A 27103-nucleotide genomic window follows, 5' to 3' on the forward strand; every position below is an offset into this window, starting at 1 on the left:
AAATATATGTAATATATTATAATAGTTATAATTTGTTATGTCTAAAACATTATCATATCAAATTATCACATCACGTTTAATGCTTGTATTGGAAAGATAAAAATTTCTGTAAAATTAAGTAGGGGAAATATCTTTACAAAGGTGGGTAAACACTGCAACAAGGGCCCAGAGAGGTTGTGGAATCTCCATCCTTGGTGACGCACAAAACTTAGAGGCCCTGGTCAAATGGACAAGGTTTGAGCAAGCTGGGGTGAGTGTGCCTGCTCTGCACAGAGGTCCTGTTCCTGCATGTGGGACTGATTTTTGACGTCTGGTAGCACTGCAGCCACACATCAATCTATAATATGCATATACCAACCCGAGTAGAAGTCGCTTAAATCCTCTGACATACATGTTTCTCGATATTGCATCTCAGGTATTTTGTGACATGAGTTGTAAATGAGAGGAGGGAGAAGAGAGTGAGTTAAAGATCAAAGGTCAGAGGTTAAATCCTGCCTGCTCAGTTGCTGGTATGAAAACAGTTTCTAAGTGTAAATGAACCATTAATAGCAGACATCCTTTGTGCCACTGTACTCTGGAAGCAAACAATCAGTGTGGTCAAACATGGCTAAGGTAGTTTCTGTTTGATAATATTTAGATCTCGGTAGCTCTTGCAAATAAAAGGCCTTATCCTACTGGCCATACATAGGTAAGTCTCCAGCCAAACTTTGTGTGACTGCAGAGTACAGGATGAGACTACACTCACCGTCCTAACCAGGCGATGGAGAAAACTGAACTCTGCTACAACTGTCATGGTAATAAATGCAACTTCACAGGTTTTTTTTACAAACAAAATCAAACTTAATTTGCTTCACAGTAGCTACGGTGCCATTAATTCAAAACCCACAGAATAACTCAATGGACACAGTTAATAGTCAGCAGACCATGTAGGCCAGGCTTTGAAAGCATTCTTCTATTTTTTTTGAAAGCCCTTTCTATTTTAACTACTCACTCTCATTCCCACATGGACCCACACAGGCTTGCAGAGACAGATGCTCCTGGGGACAGAGACCCTATGACACAGGTAGATGGAAGACAACAAATCCTGGCTTCTCCCAGTCTCCACCCTTCTATAGCTCAGGCAGGTCTGGGTCAAGGTAGAGGTGTCTCCTCAGGGGAGGCAGCTGGGGCTTCCCAAATGGTGCTTTCAGACTGTCTGCTCTTCAGCAATTCCACCACATCACTCCTTCATTTGCACTAAATGGATTCATTAAACAAGGCTGCAGGACAACAAAGCGACAATTCATTTGAATCGAATTTGTACACGGAAATGCAGTGAATTCAATTGCTCACCTCTATGGAATGCTATTCGTTCCACGGGGTGGGGCTGGGGGAAGCCTTCATAGTATCAATTTATTAGGCTGTCATAGCTCAGACTTGTAACATTAAGTGTAGTGAGTGCATATGAAATACTGCCTGCTTCACTGTATGAAGTGTTGCTAGAATGACAAGTGCTGAATACCCAAGGCTTAAGGTTTACCAGAATAAGCATAGAAACTGCTACTTTCTTAGCATTGAAGTGACAAGCCACCTCCTGTAACGCTAGCAAAGCTGACTCTCAAAATCCCATGAGTTCATTTCAGCTGTTAAGCCACATCCTTTCTCCAGAACAACTTAGTTTTACATACTGGAACAACAAACTAAACTCAAGGTATTCCAATATACTGCCCTCTTTGCAGATACATTGTTACTGCAGTAATTAAAAAAGCCAACATAAATATTTATACAAACGCAATCAATACATGTATGACAATTTATTGTACCACCATTCATTTAAAGCATCTCAACCCAAAATGGTCAGAAACAATCTTAAATTACCTGCTTAAGAATTTACTAACATTAGTATAGATACACCAGATACTATTAGCTTTCCAAGTTTTCGAGTCTAAGTTCTGGTAGATATGCATGTTTAAATAAAATGGACAATACCAGTAGAGATGCATACCTCTATTGTCTTTATTTATAAAGAAGTGACAACACTAAAAAACACATTGATAACCAGTGCTTTGAACAGTGAAGGTGGGATCTAAAAAAGTCTGATTAAACAATGTTACATCTTTATCAACTTGTGTATCTGCCAGGAATGCTGAAATGCAAGTTTACACCTGCAATATTCCAAAATGGAACAATCACATAATATCAAACCTCCAACTTCAAAACCAGTACATAAAAAAAGCCATCACTAAGTAGAAGACCACTCTCAGTTCTTATTGCTTTTTGAGTTAAATAATAATCTTCAAATAAACTAAAACCCCAACAATCTCTACAGTATCTTACTCATCCTCCTGTTCATTCATTTAACACTGGAAACAATCAGTTATCATATGATGTGGTAACAGAGGCAATTAAAAAACTGAAACAAAACCTATTTAAGTACATGGAGATCCCCACCCTCCCTGCCCACCCTCACCCTGAAACCCACTATAATCACTTAGTGCCAGTAGAGGAGCAAAACTCGATAGACAAAACCAGAAATCTGACTACAGCAAGAAGGAAACATAAAAGGACATAGAGCTTCCTTAAATATTCAAAATCTGATGCCTTCCAATACAAAGCACATCATCCTCATAAGTTAAAAAGGGAAGCTGCTTTGTGTGTATCTAACCCTCGCACATGCTGAGCAGTTCTCAAGTCCACTGAGTTCCACTGCGCAGCAGCTGATTCTGAATTCAACAATGCTTCAAAAACTACAGTAATATTCAATGCGCTTTTTACTAAGGAGAGGGAAAAAAACAAATGCATGTTGATGTTGTTCTTGCCAGTTCAGCATTTCTGCAGCAATTCCATTTGTCTCTTGTAGTAGGGAAGCTCTACCAGCATCAGTCTTCAGAATCATCCTCAGAAGCTGTTGGAACAACACAGTATAATCAGAAGCCTTGACAAAGGTCTGTGAAATGAGAGCACTTTAAGAGTAGTGGAAATAAAGGTAATTTTATAATACTAAATAGCAGATTATAATACCTGCTCAAACCTCATAATTCTATAGCTAATTTTTAAATGCATCTCACGCCTGAGGAAGATAGTGTTTTCAACTCAAAACTCAACATTACAAAAATGCAGTGTCCTCCTGCTGTTCTTCCTCAAAATAAAAGGAAGAAAATTATGCCAGAGATTCAGCTTCTATGTAGTGTTTACAGTGGCTAATTCCAACAGTAGTCAAGAGGAGAATACATTCAATCCATGACAGCAGCACCCAACCCAAGGGAAAAGAAATTACTCACAAAGTTATCAATTTGGACACTAAAATATCTACAAAGGTTTGGCAGTCTAAACAAACAGGAAGACTTTTTTTTTTTTTGAAAGCTCCTCTCTCTCCCCCATTCTTTCAGCATATTCAAAATGAACAGAAAGCCCATGTATGCACAGGATTTTGTTGTTGCAAGATGAATTAAAAGACAAATACATGCTTGTCAGCTATGATTGAAAAAGTCAGTACACACATCTACAAGAGGTTTGTAGAGTTGTCAAGTGTTAGCTTGTCCACAACAGCAATTTCATCTGTCCTCTTAAGCCAACTCTGCAGTCAAGAAAGTACTTACACTCGATTAACTTGTTCTGCCTCTGAACACAGGAAGAAGCAAGGTCTTTCTCCTCACTTCTCCAGCTCTTAAATATGTAACTAAAGTAGCAGTAATAATAAATCTAAAACTCGATATTCCTCACCTGCAAGTTAGATAAACCCTGAATCAAATAAGATTACATTACTGTGTAAAATGACACTCATTAATTTTTGCTCTAATAAAGATGCACGTAATTTAGGAACAAATTCTCAAGTCCACTGTCATCTGCTCTGAAGGCAGAAATAATTATCTGGTACTTGAGCTTCCGCGCGCGCGCACACACACACACACACAATATTCCTTATCATGTCCTTATCATATCCTTATCATATCCTATGCACTGAAAATTCATTCACAAGCTTGGAATGCTGACAGACACTCACAGACAAGGGGAAAAGAAAAAAAAAAAAGAAAAGTAGATCAACTACCCTTCCACTGCCTATTCATCATGACCAGCAATAACACCTAGATTCAGGATACAATTACCAGAAGTCAGCATATACTCTGAATTTAACCACACTGAAGAAGCCATTAGGTGAAAAGTAGGCTAGTCCTTTACCAAAAGTGGCAACTGTTTAATTTAATTCCTGAAGTAGATAGGTCTGATCAAGGAATACACACAACCAAAAAGTGTGTGGATAGAAAAAAACAGGGAGAATAAAGAAAGGGGAGAAGAGGAAGTGGCAAGAAAAGTATGGTAATTTAAGTGAAGTGAAATTCAACTATTTTTTTTTAATATACTTTTTTTCTACTGGGACTCATGAAAAAGGCTACAACCTGAACGACTCCACCAATTTCAAAACTACATACTACTAGAATTGCAATAACCAAACTGTAACTAGTGACGTATCTTGTTATCACTTGCAAAAAACACTTCTGTGGTCTGAACAACTCTATGCTGTTGAGAAATTAATCACGGAGAATTAAAATGAGTTCTCCCTCAGAATAATTCTACTGATAATGGAAAAAGCACAGCTGGGTAAAGTCAATTTTTCGGTAATTAAGTTCAGTATTATGAATCTTGGCAAGGAGGATTGTACTCATTTAACTTTGAGTTGATCTAATGGAAGGAGAGGGGAAGAGGGGAAGCACCTACTTTCAATATCTTCCATATGTGCCTGAAGAGTTCTTGCAAGGTTAATAAACTAGAAACAAGGCAGAGAGAAAGTAGTTTAAAAGTTGCAAAGTTATTTGCAAAAATTTGCAACAAGTTAGCAAAGTTTTCTTCACTTTTTCTTCACTTTTTCCCAAAGCTTCATCCCAGATGTCAGTTATCCTAATCCATTTGCCCAACTTACAAAAAAATCAATGCAAAATTTAGTATAAATCCCCACAAGACTTCAAATTCCTATTGCACAGTTATTTCAGCTTCCACTCTATGTCAAATGTCTCTGGTAGCAGTTAGTGGCATCATCTTCATGTTCTATATTCTGTAAAACACATCGATTTTGAAAGGAGCACACATACGCAACTGCCAGTTTTCTGAAAACCATTCCTAGAAATTGTTATGCAGAAAAACATAGACTGTAAAAGCTAATTAGTTGGATCCACTTCATTTATTTCACTACTAATATGTCAAAACAGGGCCCTCTGACTGAAGGAGGTTAACGGAAAAAAAAATGCATAAATACACTTTTTAACTGTAAATAAAAAGTTTAAGAGCCGGATTACTGTTAGGCAATGGCGTCAGTTTAATGTTATAAGTATATGGTATCAAAAGCTAAAGCCAAAACCCTAGGAATACAAGTTCTGTAGGCAACTCTGAAAGTCTCTGCCAAGTACTTTTCTGTCAGTGACAATCCACGTTACTGTTTCAGTGACAGTCCAGATGTTGAGACACAGCAAATAAAGTGAAGTAAGAATATAACACTACGCTTTCCATAGCTCAACTGGATGCTCAGTATGAAACATGCATCAGAGCTCTCACTGGTTTAAAACGCACTGTGTAAGGCCACCTCTGATGAAAAAACAGTAAACGCTTATTTACGCAACACACTCAAGCTAATGACCTGAACTGGATACTGGCTACTACTAGATTGCGTCTTTCATGCCTCTATACTTGTAGCAGAGAAAATTGGACATTTCATTTGTGGACCACAGAATACAAGCTCTACGTCAGGTATGTATGGAGAAGAGGAATGCTGTCTAATGTGGTACGATATCAGAGCACAGCCCTGCCTCTGTCTCAACTGGTTAGCAACCATTCCAGTAAGGATTGGACAAGCTTAATACTGTTGATTCTTTGTACGTACTTAAAAACAAATGAGCTTTTCAGGAGCTGCGCTGATGAAGAGCACTGATCCATTAGCTAGAATCAAACGTGTAGAATACAGGATTTCTGAGTAAGTCACTATGCAGAAATGACTCTCTAAGATGATCTCTTACTGGTAAAATGTGTACTTACTGCATTTCTAAGCCAAGACATTTAAGCGTCATGAATCCAGCCTAATACAATTCATAAAGGTTTTGACTAATGCCAGAATATCACACCACAGCTAGTCAGTTCCCGAAGGTAATGCTCAAGTAGGTATTCAGGTGCAATCCAGCAGACAAGCACTGCAAGGTCCAGAGCTTTGCAATGCAGACCAGCATAAGACAACAAACTCATTAAGCAAAATAGGGCAACGTTCTGTTTGTTCAGAGGAAGGTAAACCTTGCAGTTTTGCATAAATTCAAAATAATCGTGACAACATACATGCAAAACAATGAATTTCCCAACAACCTGGACAAAAATGATTTTGCAACACAGTAACTACAACAGAGTAGTACCCTCAGCTTCAAAGCAAACATGGTGTTACTGTGTTGACAAACTCATTTCTGACCTGGATTTGTCACATGAGCAGGTAGGTCTCTTGGGTAGCTAGCTCCTAGGCTGCTGCAGATAACAGTCTAGTCCCAAGTTCTCTTTTCCAGCAACTCATGCCATAAAATCACTGCATACTTACTCTGACACGCGTGCTGGCCTCGCTGGCAGTTCCTAGCATATCAGAAAAGCGCTGCTCACATAAGTGTAACAACACTACAAGGTAGAGACCCGAGCTGATAAATTCATAGTCTGCCTTAAAGGAGATCAAAAGAAACATTCAAAATGTCAGTGCTGGCACATACAGTTTGAGAAACAGAACAAGAATTAAATTTTAATGGAAACACATATAACTTGATCTCTAGTTGTTCCAAGAGAACAAGGGAAATCTAATACAAAAATTTTAATTACCAAGAAGCTATTAACACTTCTGGTTCCCCACCACCACCCCTCACCTCCCCAGATCTAACAGGTTATCCTTAAAGATAAATAACATAAATAGATAGAGTCCTACGAATAAAATCTTAGCCAGTGAGACTATTTCACAGGAAGGAATCTGAGACTCAAGAGTATTATACCACTGGGGAAAACCACCAACTTTGCTGTGTTTTTTTTTCAGTGGTCCAAATACTTTACAGAAAGAGAAAATGAAGGGGAACATCATAAGAACTTTAGGACATTAGAAATATTTTGAAAAATTATTTTCCCTGCTATTGCTGAACTGATCTTTTAAATTCTTCAGAAAGAAGTTTCAAAGCTTTTTTTTCTATCAAAGTACAGTGACAATATTGAAGAATCAGCAGTGCTAAAATACACAGTGACAGCACTCTCAGGAAAGACTTTTCAGAGTCTGGCCCAATTGACAGGAACTAGAGTACTGGAGTGTAAGAGCTGACTCTAAATGATAAGAAATTTAGCAGTTGATGTTTGGCCCCCAAACCGGTGTCACTTTGTATTTCGACTTCTGAGGTAGGTAAATGTCATGTCTTTCTGTGTTCAGAGAACACAACAGAAAGAATAAGAAAAACTCTGAAAGTTCATTAAATCAATGCCGGCTTTATATTATTTACTAATTTTTAGATACAACACAGTTCAGCAGTTCTAAGATAATGTACTTCATATAATAAGAGTAATACTAATGGGTCTTTAATTATTTTTAATTTACAAAAGGACTTGAATGAGCAGCAGGAGGCTGTTAGAAAAGAGGTTAGATCCTACCACTCTAATGAAACAAAAAATGTTATGTTTAAAACAACTGCTTAAATGTGTTAAAATAAAAAAGAAGCTAAAAGCAAAGACAATTCCCGACAACATGAAATTCGATTCAATTATACTGCATCTATGTAGCAGAGACACTGGGCTGAAAAGTTAGACGACAGACCTACAACTAAGGAAAAGGTAAGAGTTAAATTACACTTACTGAAAGCTCAGCTATAGGAAGCACAGCAAGAAGACAGAACTTGTCTGAATATTGAGGAGAAAAAACTGTTCCATGTTGACATTATGTGCGTAACAGTCCTTCTGAAAAGGAGGATGCACCTTCCTTCCCCAAAGAAGAGCACCCTCCCAGCACTAAACCAACACTTACCAAATTAGGCAAAATATACTAACTTGTTCATTTGCATGTGCCCTATAGAGTTCATGAATATCAAAGTCTTCCAGATTCAGATGCAACTTCTCCTTGCACAGTTCACAAGTTGTTACTGCTTCCAAAGACGAACCTGGCAGTGAGGAGCAGGGGGAAAATCAGTGTCGAGTCTATAACACAGGACACATTAACAGAAGCATTACAAACTGGAACTAATTCTTGGCTTTATTTTGCAGAGCAGGGTTAGAAGAAAGTCTCCAATACGAACGTAGTGACTATCTGCTATTGTCAGAATTTAAATGTTATAGAATGTTTATTCTCTAACCAGCTCCATATATTTTGCCTCATGTTCATTCTGGACACCATTTGCCTCGTGCTCAAAGTCTGGCATAAAATCACTGCTTGTAATGCAAATATAGATAAAAGTAAAAATAAATATACTTGAATAGCTTAAAGATATTGCCAGGGTAACATTTTGTATTCAAGCAAGCGGTTTAAAACAAGTTGCTCCATAAGCAACCGGACAAGCTAAGCAAATTTATAGTAGATTTAGGTCTTATACAGTTAAATACTTCAGACTGATTTCTCCTACAGGACGAGGCTTCTAATAGTGCCTCTACTCTGATGTGGGTCCTTTGACATTGAGTAAACAGAGTAAATAGATGCTACCATCTTCCTTTGGTAAAAAATAGTTAAAAACTTATAAACTAATTTATTTAAAAAACACTGGTACAGTGTGCAATTTCTGAAGCATTTCTTAAAGCACACAAACAAACAAAAACCAAACCAAACAACTAATACACTTTGAAGTAATTTTTTGAACAAGCAGTTTTAACTGCTTTGAACAGAAGTTGGTATTTTAAAAAAAATAAAAAATAAAAAAATCATTTAAGTACAGCTACCATAGAAAATTATTTTTGGATTTTCAAGTTCCTATCACTCTGCTACAGTTGGCCTGGCTACAAGAGTCTTAAAAACTAGAACGATACACACAAGGAAGGCAGAGAAACAAACTGGTAGAGCCACTCTAATGCTACACTTCTGCAATGTTATATTTTGTCTATTATCCTGGTTGACAATTAAAAAAACATGAGAAGCTGCACAGATACACAGTAAGCCTGGAAGTGCCACACTGTTGTTTGTCTCCAATAGCTCTTTTTTTCAAAAAAATGCCTTAATGTTAGTAGGAGTATTTGTCCCGGTAAGCCTCCCAAGGTAACTGGAAGACTCCTTTGGTCTAGAGCCTGTTTTACCTGAATTAATCTTGGACTGCAGCCACTTCTTCATGCACTCCTGGTGAACATACTGCAGACTTCCAGTGCATTTGCATGGCTCTATTAAAAGGTTGTCAGAACTTGAAGAGGACATCTGACAGATTCTGCATAAGTCACCCTCTTCATCTTCAGAATCTTCTAAAAGCAGGCTGAGTAGGAAGGAGTATCAAAAAATGCTGTGAAACATTTCATGGAAGACAATTCCATTCACCAAATTGCTCTCAAACCTACAAGGATTAAAACAAGTTTCTCTAAAGACAGAAGTGAGAATATGGGTGACAGAGGACTGGGCTGTCACCTTCTCTGAAGGAAAGTTTCCTTCTAAGAACATCGTTACAGAAAAACCTCCCACATTAAGTCAGGTACATTATGTTAACTCAAAAGAACATCCTAATTTACCTCTCTTTAATCTTCTGGAGTCTTTCTGGATCTCTTGAAGGTGGTACTTTAGACTTGCCACTTTCTTGTCCATCAGATTGACTCCAGCCAGAAGGAATAATATCTACAGTTATCATAAGATTGTCAGACAGACTGCTTCCTAATGCTGGAGGCACTGCAAAGCGAAAGAGAGAACCAGGCAGAATTCCAGAACTTCTCCTACTGTGGGCTGAATCTGGTGGGGAGGCAGTAGCTGTAGGGATACCAGATACTGCAGGTGTTGGTGGTCTGCTAACAGAAGCCCGACGAGGGCTATCTGATGCTTCAAGAGAGGTCTCCTCACCTGACTCTCTTCTTCTGAAGACATGTTGTGATCTCGTCGTTGCATCAGAGGTAGAGATTCTTGCAGATTCATCTCTTCCTTCTCTTCTTCTTCTGGAAAAGAGAGGTGTACATCTGTTCCTCAAAGATGATGACAACCAGGATCCTGTGCTCCTACTTTCAGAGTCTGGTCTGTAACTTTCCCCATCTGAATCGGAGTTATGATTTTGTGAGACTCCCGACAAACCCCATCTTCGTCTAAGAAAACTAAATCCCTGAGAAGCTTCAGATGTCTGAAGTCCTGGACCTTCCCGAGTTGCAGCTCCATTACTGCTCGACAGAGTAGAGGCTTGAACTCTTGGGACCACCGTTGACTCTTCAGAGCCTAATGATCTTGTATGCAATGAGTCTTGGCTAGACCTTCGAGAGAAGAATGTAGATGACATACTAGATGCTAAACGAGACAGCAGCTGTCTGGTTGTGCGCCTCCCTTCACTGTCAGCTGCAGGCTCATTCAATGACCTCTGAGAAGATAAAAACCTTTCAGATGAGGACGGAGTTTCATCTCTAATGGCAGTAAGAGAAAACGCTGGCTGAATGCTCCTCTGGGGAGATTCCAACTCGTTTCTCCTTTGTCTTGAAGAATAGCTGGACCTTGAAGAGCTCATGTTAGAGTCTCTGTTGAAAAACGACGGCTGATGATCAGAAGGCAACTGGCGGTTCATGGATGCATTCAGCCTCAAAGTGCTTAAAGAGTTCTCTTTTGGTCTTGCTCCCTCTGCATATGAAGAGGCAGGCCTGTCTTGAAGATCTGTTATAGAAAAGAAGAAGAAAATACTATGACAGGACAAGCTCCAACTGTTACATTCCAGATGCATAACTCTGAAGTGTAAATATGTAAGTTCATGACTTTGTGATCCTTACTCAAAATTGTTTCAAATTTGTCAAGTAGATTCCGGAGCAATATTAAGTTTTACTTACCAGAATTCTAACATTAAACTAAAACCTAGACTGGTTTCAGTCTGGTAAATCCATTTGTAATCAAACATACCCAAAATACTCAGATTTTCAAGGTATGACTTGTTTTATTATATGTGCATATGAAAATCTTGACCATCTGTCACAAGTTGAGTAAGAAAAGCATCTGGATTAAAACCAGTAAACTATACACAACACAATTTAAAACTTAAAGGTCCATTCTGCCTGTAGACTGGGAAAGTCAGGTTAATAGAAGTTTCAGCAATGTTGCAAGATGCTATAGCACCCAAAACAAATGCATGGACAAAGCCAAGTACATTCCCAATCTATTACAACAAGCTACCCTTACTCTTCTGATATGACCATCAAGAGTTACAGTTATGAACGTTACTTAAAAGGTAGCATAAAATTATTGATTTTGGGTAACAGAAATTGAATAGTATTAGATTGTGTGTAGCTCACTGTATTAGATATGTGTACCTTACAGTAACAATGTTTTAACTCTATTACTATAATAATGTTCAAAACCAAAAGGAATACTCTAGAAAAACTGTAATTTCACTGCTCCAGCCCCAAAGGGTTACCTAGCTACTGCTATTATCAAAGAAATGCAACAACTAAGAAGTTCACATGTTCAGCTATGCAACTGGTTTAAGCACAATCAGACTTAACCATTCTACACCAGCAATCTCATCTGCCCTCCCAAGAACTCTGGTCACTATTGTTACATTCTCCCCTCTTTTTTAAGAGTAAGTTTGACCATTCAGTGCTTCCCACTGGCAGCAGGTCAAGGGAGGCGATTCTCCCCCTCTGCTCTGCTCTTGTGAGACACCACCTGTAGTGCCATGTTCAGCACAGGACAGACATGGACTTGTCTGAGAGGATCCAAAGGAAGCCACGAAGGTGATCATGGGGCTGGAGCATCTCTCCTACAAGGATGGGCTGAGAGAGCTGGGGCTGCTCAGCCTAGAGAAAAGAAGGCTCCTGGGAGACCTTGTAACAGCCTTCCAGTACTTAAAGGGGGCCTATAAGAGAGATGGGAAGGCGCTCTCTATCAGGGCCTGTTCTGACAAGGGGTAACAGTTTCAAACTAAACAAGAGTAGATTCAGACTGCACATAAAGGAAGACGTTTTTTCCAGCAAGGGTGGAAGAACTTCTGGCAACCTCTAGCAAAGGTTGCCCAGAGAGGTGGTAGAAGCCCCGCCCCTGGAGACATTCAAGGTCAGGTTGGACAGGGCTTTGAGCAACTTGGTCTAGTTAAAGATGTCCCTGCTCACTGCAGGGGGTGGGACTAGACGACCTTTAAAGGTTCCTTCTGTAAGTGCTGTGTAACTACTTCAACACACTGAGTAGAATTCTACTATTGCTGACTGTAGCTAACATTACATGAAATAGCTGAGGAGACTAACATCAGCTAGTCTCCTTCCTCAAATGGCTAGTTTCGGGGGACATGGGGATGAACAGGGGGATGGAAGAAGCAACTGAAGCCCACTAACCTCATAATGGAAACTTTATTATTTTAACTACTTAACAGGCACAAGTAGTTTAAGGTAGAAGGCAGAAGCTTTCTCTATGAGTTCGGAAGTTAAAACCTTTCACATTTTTAGTTTGTGCATGTTTTCTTTGGTTTTGCCTTGCTTTGTTTTGTTAAGGGTTCTGCACTGCAATCCCTATTTACTGTTGAGGCCGAGGTTCATGCATTTGGCAGATTCTAACTAAAGAAACATCTGCACAGATGTCAGGCATCTGCTGCATGGTTTTAATTTCACAGCAGAGAACATAGTTGGAAGTTATTTTTATAGCACTTAACAGTGGCAGTACTGGTAGAAATGCAGCATGGATATGATACAGAGAAGTAAAAACATTTGGTCAGACATCGCCAATGCAGCGAATAGTTTAGCCAAATGTAAACATATAGTCAAAAGCCGGCCAACACTGCAAGTAGATTAGAAAGACACTAACCTTTTGTCACAAGAGAACTCAGATAACAGGAGCTGCTAGTGCACATATAGACATAATAATGGGAAATTTATTGTCTATAAGGGCCTGATGGAAATTTCCTGGCTAAAAGTCTTCTAACAAGCAGCAACAACGAACTGTGTAACAGTTGCATTGTGATATGGGTCCGTACACACACTGTGATGCTTTGAGCGGGACTTATCTCCGAGAACGGAATGCGAGGCTCCCGTGAGATAAAGGGCACAGGGTGCCTCAGACTGCAGACCTTGCTTGTTAGCAAGAACAAGGGAATGCAGGCTATGGTTCACCGAAAAAACATGATAATGAAAAGGAGGACTACGAGCCTTCCTCCAGAAGACCCTGGCGCATGACCACCAGAGGGCACCGCGCATGCGGCAAGAGGAGGAGGTTCAGCACGCTTAGAACTAACCCCACTTACCCTCATGAATATACGTGCTTTTGCGTAATAAATATTCGTCTGCTTGTAGAAACAGTGTGCAAGCTTTGAGTAGAGATCCCCTTGCACCTGGCGCCGAATAAACATACCTGCTTTATAACTCCCTGTGAGTTGTAGAGTTAGGTTCCGCATATCAGATAGTAAAAAGCCAGGCTGTCCACCTGTCCATTTCTACCATTAGGCTCTACCAGGTAAGCTCCAACTGTCCATTTACTAAAGAAATGTTGAGTATGATGACATTAAAACATACTCTTTTGGTACGGTAAGATTTCAGGATGAAATCTGGAACTAGGTTTTATCTTTCCTGCTTTTGGAAAAGTGGTGGACCTTTTTTTTTTTCCTAAGAACTTCTGCATTAGAAAATACCACTAATGCATCCACAAAAGGTTACAGAAAAATTGATGATGAGCTTTCACCCGAGGCAGCTCTAAAAGGCCACAACACTGAACAGAATGTGAAAATGACAGTGCAGAAGTCCATACTACTCTTATCAGTTACCATGGAACAAACCTCTCACCTCAGGTAAACTACATCTTCATTTATTTTTCTTTTCAGTGGTCTAGCAGGTTTCCCTAGTAACCACTCTAGAGCCCAAAAGGAAAGAGATAATAGGATATAGGCATATTCACAAAAACCCCTTCTTGCATCAAATTAACATTAGTTATTTCTATACCTATATACACAGAGCTCTTAACAAGAAGTTTACTGCTTATTCACACAGTTAAAATGGCAAACACTGATTATCTACAAGCTAGGCCATTCACACATCCTTTGATAGTTTAGCCAACACATGGAAAGCGACCAACCAAATTTGTCTAAAAGGATACATTAAAATTAAACAGATCTTTTGGCTCTGTTTTGAATTAAGTATTAAAAGAACATGTGAACAAACCAACAGGTGTGAACCCCATGGGTTTGCAAGCTTTCAGTTGTACAATACATACATGTTGAAGATGAAAATTCATTGTTTCTGTAGCTGTGATCCATCAGGTTATTAACAGACAGATCCGCTCTTCTTTCTAACTCTCTTCGCTCTCTCACCAGTTCAGTTCCAAGGGAGCCAAGCATCACTGATGAAGATCTAGGAATCCTGCTGTACCTCCAAGAGGAATCTAGAAAGAAGTAGTAAATAAATATCCTTGTCTTCTCATCATTTAAAAATCTATCAAAGCTGGTACTTATGGTAACATCATTATCAAGGGCAAGTTTAACTACCACTAAGCTGATCAAGCGCCCAGCTGTTGACACAAAGCCAACCGTAAACAGTACTGTGCTGGCATTACTTAATCTTGTAGTGAGTTAGTTCTGAAAGCTAAACTGGAAAAAAGTATTAATACTTTTGGGAAGAGCCAGACCCGTTAACACTCATACAAGACAGGAGAAGGAGAAATAGCATCTTGGTTTCTAACAGTAGCTCGTTATTACATAGGCTTCATAATATTGCAAAGTAGCAGCTTGAGGCTTAGTAAATAACTGCCATTCAGATGATGCTTCTTAAACGTTCCTTGAATTAACTTTCCAGAAAGACAGCTGAAGCTTAAACACAGCATAGAGACAACTTTAAGAACGACTAACACTGCCCTGTTCATATTGCAGTCTAAAAAGAGATCTTGGTTTTTTGTGAACAGCTCCAACAACTAAACAAGGAACTGTACATACTTCAGCTGTGGATAAATCTCTTGCTCCAAAAAAGCATTTTTCAATGGCTCTGAAAAAATCCATACTGATTTTGTTTCACTGCTATGCTGTAAATCCAAACTTAGGCACTGTGTGGGTTTTGGCTAGGATAGAGTTATTTTCATCAGAGTAACCAGTATGGGGCAAAATGTTTTGAACTTGCGCTGAAAACACCTTCGGTAACACAGAGATGTTTTAGTTACTGATGAGCATGTTTGCACAGTCAAGGCCTTCTCTGCTTCTTGCATCCTCCCACCAGCGAGCAGGCTGGGGAGAGGACACAGCTGGGACAGATGACCCCGCCCAACCAAAGGGATACTGCAGACCACAGGACATCATGCTCAGCATGCAAAGTTGGGGGAAGAAGTGGGCAGCGTTTGGAGTTACAGCATTTGTCTTCACAGGCAAAGTGTCTTCACATTTGTCTACATGTGCTGGAGCCCCCCTCTCCTGTAGATGGCTGAATACAGGCTGTAGATGCCAGCCCATGGAAAGTGGGGAACGATTTCCTTCTTTCACTTTGCCTGTGTGCAGTTTTTGCTCTATTTATTAAAATGCCTTTATCTCAACCCATGAGTTTTCTCACTTCTGCTCTTCTGATTCTTTCCTTCATCCCACCAGGGAAAAGTGAGCAAGCAGCTGCTTGGGCTTAGTTGCTGGCTGGGGTTAAGCCACATGTCCTGGTCTGAGTTAAAACAAAACCAATTCTGTTCAGTGATTTTTACTTTCCAGCTCAGTCTCTTCTCAAAGGCTGCATGTTCTGAAGTCAGCAGCATGTTTTTGCAGACAGTGTGTGCTACTGGCAGTGACAACACTTGACATTTACAGTTACTGCCTGGGACTGGGATGCAGAAAGGCTCTTGCTGATACTTATTCCTACAGCGACAAAGGCCACTGCTGGCTCTTGTGTGCCACGCTGGGGGTGCCGGGTAGTAAAGGGGGGTCACAAGAAAGTAAAAGGTTGCACCTCCAGGGAGTTACAGACAGGACAGGTGACCAACGAGAGGATCCATTCCATATACATCATATGCAGTCTAAATTGAGTGTCTAGGCTTCTTTCCTCAATGGCTGTTGTCCAGGGGGGACTCCATCCAACCTCCTGCTTTTGATCCCGACCCTGAGTCCCGCTCCCTTTATCCAGCAGCATGCCACCACTGAGCCTGGGGCTGCCCCGGTGCCACCTGCTCTGCAGTACCAGTGGGGATTGCTAGCTGGGGGTGGGAGGGGTTTGATATTGAACTTTATATAGTTGTATATAGTTATTTATTTTTATCATTTCATTATTATTTCTATTATTGTTTCATTAAAGCTGTCTCAGTTTTTCTTTTCTAACCCGTAAGTCTTTCTGCCTCATTCCCTTTTCCTTCCTATTTTGGGGGGAGAGGGGGTTAGAGAGCATCTGTCCGCATTTTAGTGGCTGGCCCAGCCCTAACCCATGACACCACACAGGGTGTGATGACCAACCAATCTAGAAATGGAAAGACAGATAGAATCATAGAATCATAGAATGGCCTAGGCTGGAAGGGACCTTAGAGATCATTTAACCCAACCTTCCTGTCATGAGCAGGGATGCCTCTCAACTACACACAATGAGAAATGTTAATGGTGGTAATTTCATTAACCAAGAGTAAGAAAGCACCAACGATATTGGGTTCTGAGCAAGAATTTATTAACTTTTATTTGGATGGCTGTGTGGTTCCCTAAAGGGATATCAGAAGAATATGGATCCATACTGACAACGGTAATCCGAATGGATCTAATAATCTGTTTCAAGACATATTAGAAATATTTTCAGTTTAAGCTTTTGACTGTTATTTCCTGACCTTTGGACTTTCATTAGCATATGCTTAACTTACATCTATCCAAGTATCACCCAGTTATTTACAGCTTCAATGAAAATCTCAGGTTTTCCTGAAAGAGCCTAGTGTAGAATGATTCTATTGGCCAGGCCAAAAGGAGGAGTTCTTTTCCTAATCCCTATAAACAGGGCTCTAACCAGACATGAGACTGGCTAAGATGAAGATTTCCCTTCTGCTGTCCCTGGCACACGCAGGTTTGCTGACACAGTTTGGTTCATGAAGTAATAGCAGCTGCACTCATTCCTTCCTTGAAATCTCAACCAATTGAGACACATTTGAGCCATGAAGTTAAGCTCTACTGCAAATGGAATAAGTACAAGTAAAAAATTTTAAGTGACAGTGATACAACTGGGTTTCTAAAAGTCATGTTAACAGCATTCTTGGTACTGTGGATACTGCTATCAGTGTGACCATAACTCTTCTGTCAGACATAGCCATTTAATATTTAAGAATAATAAATGCAGAGTACTTCCAAGCAAGTCTTTTAAAACTTGATAAAACCTGATCTTACTATTCAGACAATTCTCATGTAATTCAGCTCTAGTAATCAACTTCTCACCTGAAAAGGCAGCCAAGCCGTTACTTCTCACAGAAGAGGTAGATGTACAAGACAGCTTAGGTCTCTTTGAATCACTATCTTGCTGCTGGCTATGCAGTCTTGAATACGCTCCCTGAGTTCTCTCAGACTCACCATAACACACAGATGTAAAATGTGAGGAGGAAGACGTAGACTGAAACAAGATTTCAAAAAATATAAACTTAGAGACAGAGTATTTCAGATGTACTTACACTGAACAAAAGTGTACAAAAGACTCACAAAAATAGTAAAGAATAACTCTAAGATGCAAAGCCTTATATTCCTGACTTGTAGAACGCTATAAACATGATCAAATATAGCTTTACAGATCTCCAAGGAAACATAGTTTTGTGGTCCAGAAACAGCCAAAAGTGATCAGCTCCATTAATTTTAACTAATCCAGTTTATTTTTTACCAGCCTAAAATATACTTAGTTCAAGAGTCAGCTCTAGCCTTCTTTAGATCAGATACATTTTGATTACATTAAGTTAAAGGGCAACTGAAACAGTTCAGAGTAACAAATGGGTACAAAACAGTTCTGCAGTAGCACTGAAAATTTTCAGAAACTAGTATTAAAAAATAAAAATTGAGATAGCCTAGGAAGTTGTTCCTATGGTTACCTGAATTCAAGGCATCAATTTTCTATTTGAAATGTTAATTTTATTTTTTTTATATAAAAAAAACAGGAGCTCAATCAAAAAGCTCAACTCAACTGTTCGTTCTCCGAGAAAATATCTGCCACAAAGATCCTTTAAGGATCAACCAAATTAGGGCAGCTGTTACAGTTGTGTTTTATTTTTACTTTGTGTTTTTCACTAAGCTTATGCCACTTCTTTTTACATTTTACTAATAAGAGGTATCTAACTATTTCTCTTATCCCACCATAAAACACAGAGGGGAGACACAGGAACTAACACAACAAAGCAATACAAAGCCAGGCTAAGTTCCCTCATGAATCATCTGTTCAACATAATATTTACCTTTTAATCGTTTGCTATTTGGTCAGTGGGACTTTGAAGTTTCAGTGTCTCCTGCAATGTCCATTTACATGAGAACTCACTTGCATTAGAACTTAATTTAGGAGAAAAATTAATCTTAATAGGGAAAAAAATCTGTAATTCTGCAAATGTGTAGATCACCAATTTAACTAGATACATAGCCTGCTTAAGCCTACAGGCTCCGTTTGCATTCCAGCTACATGTAGGGATATCTACCGTGATTGTGCCTGAAGGGTAGCACCTCCACAAATGCTTCTCCCTCCCCCCCATCTCAAAGCGTCACAGTAAAAAAAATCAACCACCCATTTCAAGGTCAGCACTCTCAAGTGCCCAAGCATATTTCTGTTTGAAAGTGAGCAGTATTTCCACCTGTTGACTATCTTTTCTGCCAAACATCTTCAGAATTTTCTACTTTTTCCATATTATTATTGTTACTGCAATTTAGTGTTTTCCTGTCACTCTACAGTGCATGAGCATGTCAAAGAAAACTATTCTTGGAGTCAGGAAAGCGCATTGTGGAGCCCAGTTACGACAAGCTGTCAAGGCCTGAGCTTGGGATCTCAGTTGGGTGGCAGTTCAGCCTCCATTTCCTTTCACAAGACACTGGAAGCAGAGGGTAAGTAAGCGCAGTCAGACAACAAAGTGCTCTTTCACAACTGAGTTCTCTAAAGCAGGTCTCCAAACCCATGAACTTTGTGTTAACTCACAAAGCTGGTACCATGCAAAAAACACACCCCCTAGAAATAGTTGATGGAACAATACTAATTTTGCCATCTGTAGGACGATAACATATATGAAATTCTAATCACTCCCACCTTTTCTCTTTTTAAATGGATACTTGCAGAGATACTCTCACTTCAAATTTATTTCCTAACTGTATCAGTAAAACATACATACATTATTATCTTTGTCTGAACAACTCACTAACACCGCTATCTTCTTGCTTTCCCATCCATGTTGACTTAAGATCTACTTACCTAGAAACATTACAGTGAACCCCTGCTAGCAGACTGTCAGACTGCGAAGGCTAGGGTAAACCTCGATTTACTTCCATCCCCACCTCAAGCGTTAACACAGTAACAATTCTCACCAATCTGCTTCTGCTTCCCAAAAGTCTTCCAGAATGTGGATGATCAAGCGTGCCTGAGTAGCGAGTTGGAGAAGACGTTGTAAGCTTCCAAGGAGTTTCATGGGTGTCTCTTTCTCCAATTCCCCAGTCTCTACTGGAATTATTCAACACACTGGAGTCCTGAAGATAAACATACTTATCATATGCATCTTGTAACTCAAAATCTGATATGAATTTTGAAAATACTGGGAAGTGGAGGTACTAAGAAAAATCTCAAAGGATACCAAGAAAAAATTAAACAGGCTTAAAAGAGAATCACAGGCAAAAGGATTTTAATTTTAATTTTTTAATTACTTTCTAGCAATTACCAGCTCCTTTATCTGTCCTCTCATTCAATGGTAGACAATAAAAAGTTCACACAAGAGGCTTTTGAGGCACTACACCAACTTACAAACTCCAGCAACCAGGCAGAATTGCAGACCTCAATTTCAAGCGTTAAGTAAAAAACCCCACACATGTAGAAAAAGAGTCTCTGTGACAGCAAAAATGCCACAACACAAATAGCTTTTTGGCCACAAAAGCAAGTCATCTGTCTGTTCTGGTCATCAGTTTTAATATAGGAAAGACCAGGTGTGAAGATGGGGGCAGAAGGAAGAAGAATAATGTTTTGGGATTACTAAGAGATAATTATTTTTACATAAGGAGCATTACATGTCCTAGTAAAATAGATGGGATGACAAATGTAAACTATGTCATCAAGTTATTATTGCTTAAAAAAACCCATACCACACTACTGCATAACACAGTATCTTCTGAGAGTCTTAAACACTTCCCTTTTACCATTGCTTTTTATTTCTCTGCAGTCTATTCTATTAATCCATCACTGTGCAATTGGTAGGGAAGGCCTGTATATTAGTCGTTAATTCCCTTTCTTAAAAAAAAAAATTTTTAAAAAAGATGCATTTTTCAGTATAAAAATGAAACTTCCATGTCTCTAAGTTTCTTACAAATCACAAACACTGAAGACCACCATAGAACAGTAAATAGCATTGCATACAAAACCACTTTGGGCTTAAGAAATATAAACAGTTTTAGCAGCCAATTTCAGACATAGTGCAAAGATACTGAATCCACAGCTTGATATGCATAAAAAAAAAATACTGTTTGGAAAAATAGTCCTGCAACAAAAACATTGTTTGCTGCATTACCTCAAAATAAAATGCTCAAATTACTTGAAGTCTGGTATCTGCAGGGCAATGACTCTAACTGCTATTTTGTGTTTTCTTTCCCGAGATACTCAGGAGATCTATTCTTTAACTTGGCTACACACACCAGTTTCTAATAATGAAACTGGGAACCATTTAACATACAAATCTGTCTATCTTCAAGAGAACATAAGGGATGAGGTTTCACCGAATTTCAAAGATTATATGATAATTGAGAGACATTGCAATTTAATTTGCTCCACAGAATAATCATTGGAATTAGCAAAAATAATAGAAATAACAGAAATCAAACCATTTTATTACAGCTAAGCAGACTTTGTAAACGATTATCCGTCCATCCTCTTTCTGTGAACTATTAATACTACAACTGAGGTAGTTTTTGTTACGACGGGTGCAAGGTGGAGCACAGGAGGCTCCACAAAAACATTAGGAATCACTTTTCCACTGGGCGGGTGCTGGAGCCCTGGCCCAGGCTGCCCAGAGAGGGTGTGGAGTCTCCTGCTCTGGAGACTTTCAAACCCGCCTGGACGCGTTCCTGTGTGGCTGCCCTGGGTGACCCTGCTCTGGCAGGGGGTGGCACTGGGTGGTCTCTGGAGGTCCCTCCCAACCCTGACCATTATGTGATTCTGTGATTTCTTAAACATTGGAGTACTAGAATTTAAAAAGCTGGAGAAAAACTCATGCTCACAAGCAAGATTAAACCTGAAAAAAATTACCAGCCAGTAAGTTTTCTCATATTCAAAATCTCAGTAGGATTCATCAGGTTTCTAAGTTATTTCCTATATGCATAATCTGCCCATGGGTACAAGACTACACAAAGTAAAGCTCTCTTAAAACGTTCTTACTATGAGCCATACCTGCATCTTGAAATACTTGCCTTTCCTGTTCCTCCAGCTGTTAGATTCTGAAGATCTAAGAATTACATCTTATTTTAAGTGTCTGCATCACCATAGTAAAGGCCTTAATCCAAGAACACCGCATTCACACTAGCACAGCACTAAAAGCCAGTTCATGGAACTGCACCATCTACCATCCCAATGCAAACAAAGCTTTTGGGAGCTGTGTCATCTCTGCACTGTGCTCATTTCTTTGAAAGATGTCACAAGGCCAAAATAGAAAGAAAAAAAGGTAGTGGGTATCCAAAAAGTGACTTTAAGATAAAGTAGACAATCGGCATGATATCAGAAAAGCTCAAAAATAATCTCAGTTTGCTCTCTTCCTTCAGTTTAAGACTACTGAACATCCCTTGTCAGAACTTACAATTAAAGCATTACACAAGGTATTCCATTTTCATTACATAAGGTATTCTATTTTTGGTGTCTATTTCCAGCAGCAGAAAAAATATGATTAGAAAACACTGAAACAAATTTCATGTTACACTTGATCCTATCACTCCATTAAAAAAAAAAAAGCCAACACTACTCGAATTAACTTTAACAATGTTGCATCATAAATGAGTGGGGGGGTTCCTCACACCATTACACTAATTTCATTTTTGTATTTTAAGTCCCCTAGGAAAAACACTATGTCACCACATGCATCAGATTAGTTTATAATTAATCTGCCTGTTATGCGTTCTCAGATAAGTAGAGACTACTATCCAGACCAATCTCAAAAGCGTATGACATACAAGAATTCACACCTATGCTGAAAAATATGAAGGGGGAAGGAGAACAAACCCACCTGGATAGAAATCTCCCTCTCTATTTTAGCCCTCATCAAAACCAAACACTCGAAGTTTGACTACCACTTGCAAGTTCTGAGTTCTAAGCTATGATCAAGCACGGTCTGCGGCTGCAGAAATGACTTTATACTAAAAAGCCAAGTCTCCAAGTTGTCCTTCCTCTATATACCCAAAGCACTACTGACACTCAGACATTTTTTTTCTTCTAAGTGACAAAGCTTAAATTATTTGGAACTGAAGCAGCTCTTAAATATTTGAAGGTAGGCTTCTGAATGGATTAACAAAGCAAAAAGGCTTGCCCATTCCAGTCCTATCTGAGTAGACTTAATCTTATTTAGACTATTTGTTTCTTCTTGCCAATTGTAAGCAGTAAAGGATTTTGCTCCTACCAGCTCTTTCAGTACAAAGTTTAGTTGAGGAAGAGCTTTCCTATGGTTTTATCACTAAGAACTAGTCTTGTGTAACAAGCTCTCAGACTACCTTCTACAAACTGGGAGTAGAAAGAAGGGATACATCAATCTTCCATACAATTACTCTCCCCTTTAACTTCTCAGATGAGAAGCACTTTGCTCAACAGGAAATAGTCAAAAGATAATGTCTCCTGTAGTGAACTTGCTGCAGCTCATGTAAAAAATTAAACAGTGCACATAACTCTCATGTTATAATTTCATAACGGCAGTAAACCATCTACCTTTACAGTGCCAGTTCAGCTCAAGACTCATCTGATCAACAGCTTTCAGTATGATATGTGGGCTACATAGGTCCACAGACCTCTACAACAGAGTAAGACTACCTCATGGGTTTTGCTGAGCAGACAGCAAGTGAAAAACACGTAGGAATCCAGAAAGCAAAAATGACTGAGGACTACCCTTTGACACTCCCTATAGCCTACATACAAATGAACACATGCACACTAGATATGGCAAAAAATAATGCGTATACACGTAATCATGCCAAAAAATAACTAATGTTATTGGCTGTAAAACTGTGCCTGGAAAAGGCATTATATAATACAATGTCCCAGACACCTTGTTAGCAGGGACCAAACTCATAACCATTTTCTCAAAACATATGAACATTTAATCAATTTAATTTAATTTAATTTAAGCTTCTGCCATTTCAAAGGCCAAGATGGGCTTATGCTTCTGGGCCCAAAATTTAGGTGAGAACTGCTGACAGGAGCAAAACCAAAACAATAAGAGAATTGAGCCAAAGAGCCATTTGTCGATTCCAAGTGCCCAAAATAATTTCTGAAGTAGTTTAATCTCTACTTCCCATAACACTCCTTCAAAGTGAAAGTATCAGCAGAATGTGACTTGTCATTCTTGGGTACAGCTCCGCTGCCACACAAAAGCAATTTGCTCCAAGTAAAACAGTGTGTATGAAATAGCTGATGCCTCTACCCTAATCCTGTCCATTGTACCCAAAGCCAGACTGCATTAGCATAGCGACAGGAAAAATTAAAGTAGGTGCTGCAGAGCAGCACAGCTTGCTGTTACCTTTTAGAACCACAACACATCCCAGTACGTTTTGCATCACCTACACGAGTAATGCCTTATACACATCAACACTCAAACAAAACCCTCCCCTCCCCTCAACAGAAAGCTTCATTTACCCAGGTTTAAGACTGCAGTGTCTACTGCCAAAACAGATCCCTAGTATCAGGATGCCCTTCATACACCAAAGGGCTGATTTTTAGAGGTGCAGCCACAAACAAGAGCAAGTAAAGATGGCAAACCTAGAACTACCAGTTCATATTGCAGAATACTGTCCTCAGCCTGGTTTTTAAATCCTTGCATTTAAGAATTAATCTTGTTTTTTGTCCACAAACACAAGGCCCTGGGTGGGACTTTTCCTCGTGTTTTCTTTCTTTTCTTTCTTTAAAATCTGTGGTTTAGGGTTTTTCTTGGTGAAAATAGGACATTACATTAATTCATACTTTAGAGAAAAAGAGACAAAAAAGCATTACCTGGTATCCAGATTCTAATCTCCGTGAAGATTCTCTTGCACTATATGCACCAGCTAAACTGTTTCCAGTCAATGTTCTAGATCCTAGCGAAGAACTGGAGGTCTGAACAGATATCCTTCGAGGAATTCTTGAGGGTTTTGACTCCATGCTTTGTATCCTGTATAAGGATACATCAATTATTTTTTTCTTTTAGAAGCAGGGATCTACATGCAAAACACATACGAGTCATTCTGAGTGTATCACAAATATGACTCGGACATACAAATATTTACAAAGCCCTTTGGTCTAACTGTGCATCAGTAAGATGGGGAAATGGGTTCTGTCGTAATCTCTTCTTTACATCTTCTCCCATTCCATGTTAGAAAACTAGAAATCAAGCCCCTTTTGCTATTCTTAGTATTATATTACAATACATTCTTGCTACTATATTACAAGTGGGACTCCCAAAAGAACTCTGCAGCACTAGTATTAACTCAAAAAAAGACAGGAGTCAGGAAAAGAGTCTCAGATTTCCTAAAATAATTTACTATTTTTTCAATGAAACAACACTTGTAGAAGCCACACTCAGATTTACTCTTTAGGTTCAAAATTATGAAACTTCACTCTACTGTGAAAAAAACCCCCACATTTGCAGTCTGCTTGCCTCCAAGAAATATTTAACTTCTCCAGTGACAACTCCCATGAAAATTAATGCATACAAAAAGAGCAAATACTGTCTCACAGCGTATATATAAGTTTAGCTTTGAGTCACTGAGTGATTATTTGCTCTTTTGGTATTTCTAGGCATTTAAAAAAAAACATTGGCACCTTTTCCTGTAGTCATTCCTGTCCTTGAAAGGATATCTTGACTTAATGTTGGTAAAGAACTCCAGATAAGTAGTCAACTAGTCTACTCACATTCCCAGATTATTCTTCCTCAGTATGGTACCGACAGAATGAGACCACAAAAGGTAGCTCTTAAATAAAAAAAAAAAAACAAAACCACAACCAGAAAAAAAAAAACAAAACAAAACTTTCAGTATCCTCAATGGTATGGTACAGAAAGTGATGTGCAGAAGTGATACAATCTGTTTTACTTAAACACTTTTAATTTTGGCCTAACCTTCAAAGACTGGGAATGAGCTATATCAGCTTGGGGGGGTGGAGGGGGGAAATCAATCAGTAAAGCACATTTTTTCCACACATCAGCAACACAGTCTGTAAAAAGCTGCTACATCAATCCTGATGTACCTCCTACCTGGCTGCAGTTTCAAGTTGAGTTCACATACCCAGGACTTGCAATCTTAGCTGAAAGTCACACGCTGCACTAGATATGTCACCCAGTAAAAGCCAGTTTGTACAGAACTCCATGGACTAACCTCAGCTGTCCAATGATTTGATATCCTTAATGCAAGGTTTTTTAACCACTGCTCTGGTACATGTTGAGTTGCTAGCTGTACAACACAGGTCACAACACAAAGTAGCCTAAATGCTTCGTCTTGCAAGTAGGATTTTTTTTTTTTTTAATTTAGACTAAAATTATAACATAAAGCATACCAAGTTTAAGTGAATGTTTACACTCGTGTACAGAAGAGCTACTGGGTTGTATTATGGAGAAGGACACCAGCTTCTAGACCATGCTTCAGACATTAGCAATCCATTTACTTTTGCCAGAGGCATCAACAAGATCAGTTCAGGAATTGAAATCCTCACTTGCTTAACTCTGGATTAGGAACCTGAAATAATGAATTTGTTACATTTCCCAGACCACATTTAAATCCCTAAGTAAATACTGAGCAACTGCACGTAATTCTCAAAGTTGTAAATACAGCTGTACTGATAAGAATGCTCTAAGCAGTATTCCAAAGTACAGAACACTGTCAATTGTGGAAGTCTGAAAGAAATTCAGTAAGGACAAACTTAATAATCTAAGCTACACCAAGTGGATCATTTGTGCAATAAACCGTAACAATCCTACTTCTTCGTATTTGTAACATCAGATAAGACACTGTAACGATAGTTAATTTAAGCTTTAGAAGAACATGCCATAATGTGCACTGCAAGTCTAAATGCAAAATTTAATATGACAGTTTATGCCTACATATTATGATTAATTTAATATAATCATACACTTTTCTGCAGTCCTGGCCTAGGCCAGCAAACAAGAAGGATCTGCTGTAAAGATGAATCAGAGTTGTGTAAGAACAGGCATTTGACAAGAGGAACCTTGCCTTGTTTAATGCAGAGGTGGAAAGGCACTGAAAAAAAAGGCCTTATGGTTGAGGCAAAGAACATCTGCTTGAGGAAACTGGATTCCACCTTTGCCTTTCAACAAAAATTCAGTGACATGAAACATGTCACTCGGATTAAGCACTTTTTAAGAAACACTACAAGAGCTCTTCAATTTCTGTTTATAAAACTTACTTGAAATCCAACAAGCAGAAATAATAAAGACATGTATTTGCAACCCAGGTCAATGGAGCCATGAACTGAACACATTAGATAGATAAAACTAGATACTACGAATCTCAAATTTGGTTATGAAGACTAGTAAGAAGTCTTCCAGTTTGTCTGTTTATTTTTTCTCCCAAGAGTTCTTAGAAAATAATTTTAAGCACTGCAACTTGGAAGCTTGAGAAGAAACCATCTTCATCATTGGCTTGCGTGCACACGATGCACATATAAGGTAACACAATAAGGTGGTCAA

General features: G+C 39.0%; 1 protein-coding gene across 2 annotated transcripts; it reads right to left on the bottom strand.

The window, feature by feature from the left end:
- Window positions 1-2258: 2258 nt before the first annotated feature.
- Window positions 2259-24646, bottom strand: MARCH7 (membrane-associated ring finger (C3HC4) 7, E3 ubiquitin protein ligase). Of its 2 annotated transcripts, XM_009866731.1 has the most exons (10): window positions 24418-24646; window positions 19560-19718; window positions 17454-17625; window positions 14303-14470; window positions 9664-10774; window positions 9244-9413; window positions 8014-8123; window positions 6545-6658; window positions 4696-4744; window positions 2259-2884 (listed from the first exon to the last, which is right to left on the bottom strand). In XM_009866731.1, the coding sequence occupies exons 1-10, from the start codon at window positions 24562-24564 to the stop codon at window positions 2859-2861; spliced, it is 2226 nt and encodes a 741-aa protein (XP_009865033.1). In that variant the 5' UTR covers window positions 24565-24646; the 3' UTR covers window positions 2259-2858. The 2 variants fall into 2 exon arrangements, with proteins under 2 accessions (XP_009865033.1, XP_009865034.1); XM_009866732.1 differs by lacking the exon at window positions 19560-19718 and having other exon boundaries at window positions 24418-24564.
- Window positions 24647-27103: the final 2457 nt, after the last annotated feature.

The sequence above is a fragment of the Apaloderma vittatum genome, unplaced genomic scaffold (genome assembly GCF_000703405.1).
Source record: "Apaloderma vittatum isolate BGI_N311 unplaced genomic scaffold, ASM70340v1 scaffold20273, whole genome shotgun sequence".
Lineage (NCBI taxonomy): Eukaryota > Metazoa > Chordata > Aves > Trogoniformes > Trogonidae > Apaloderma > Apaloderma vittatum.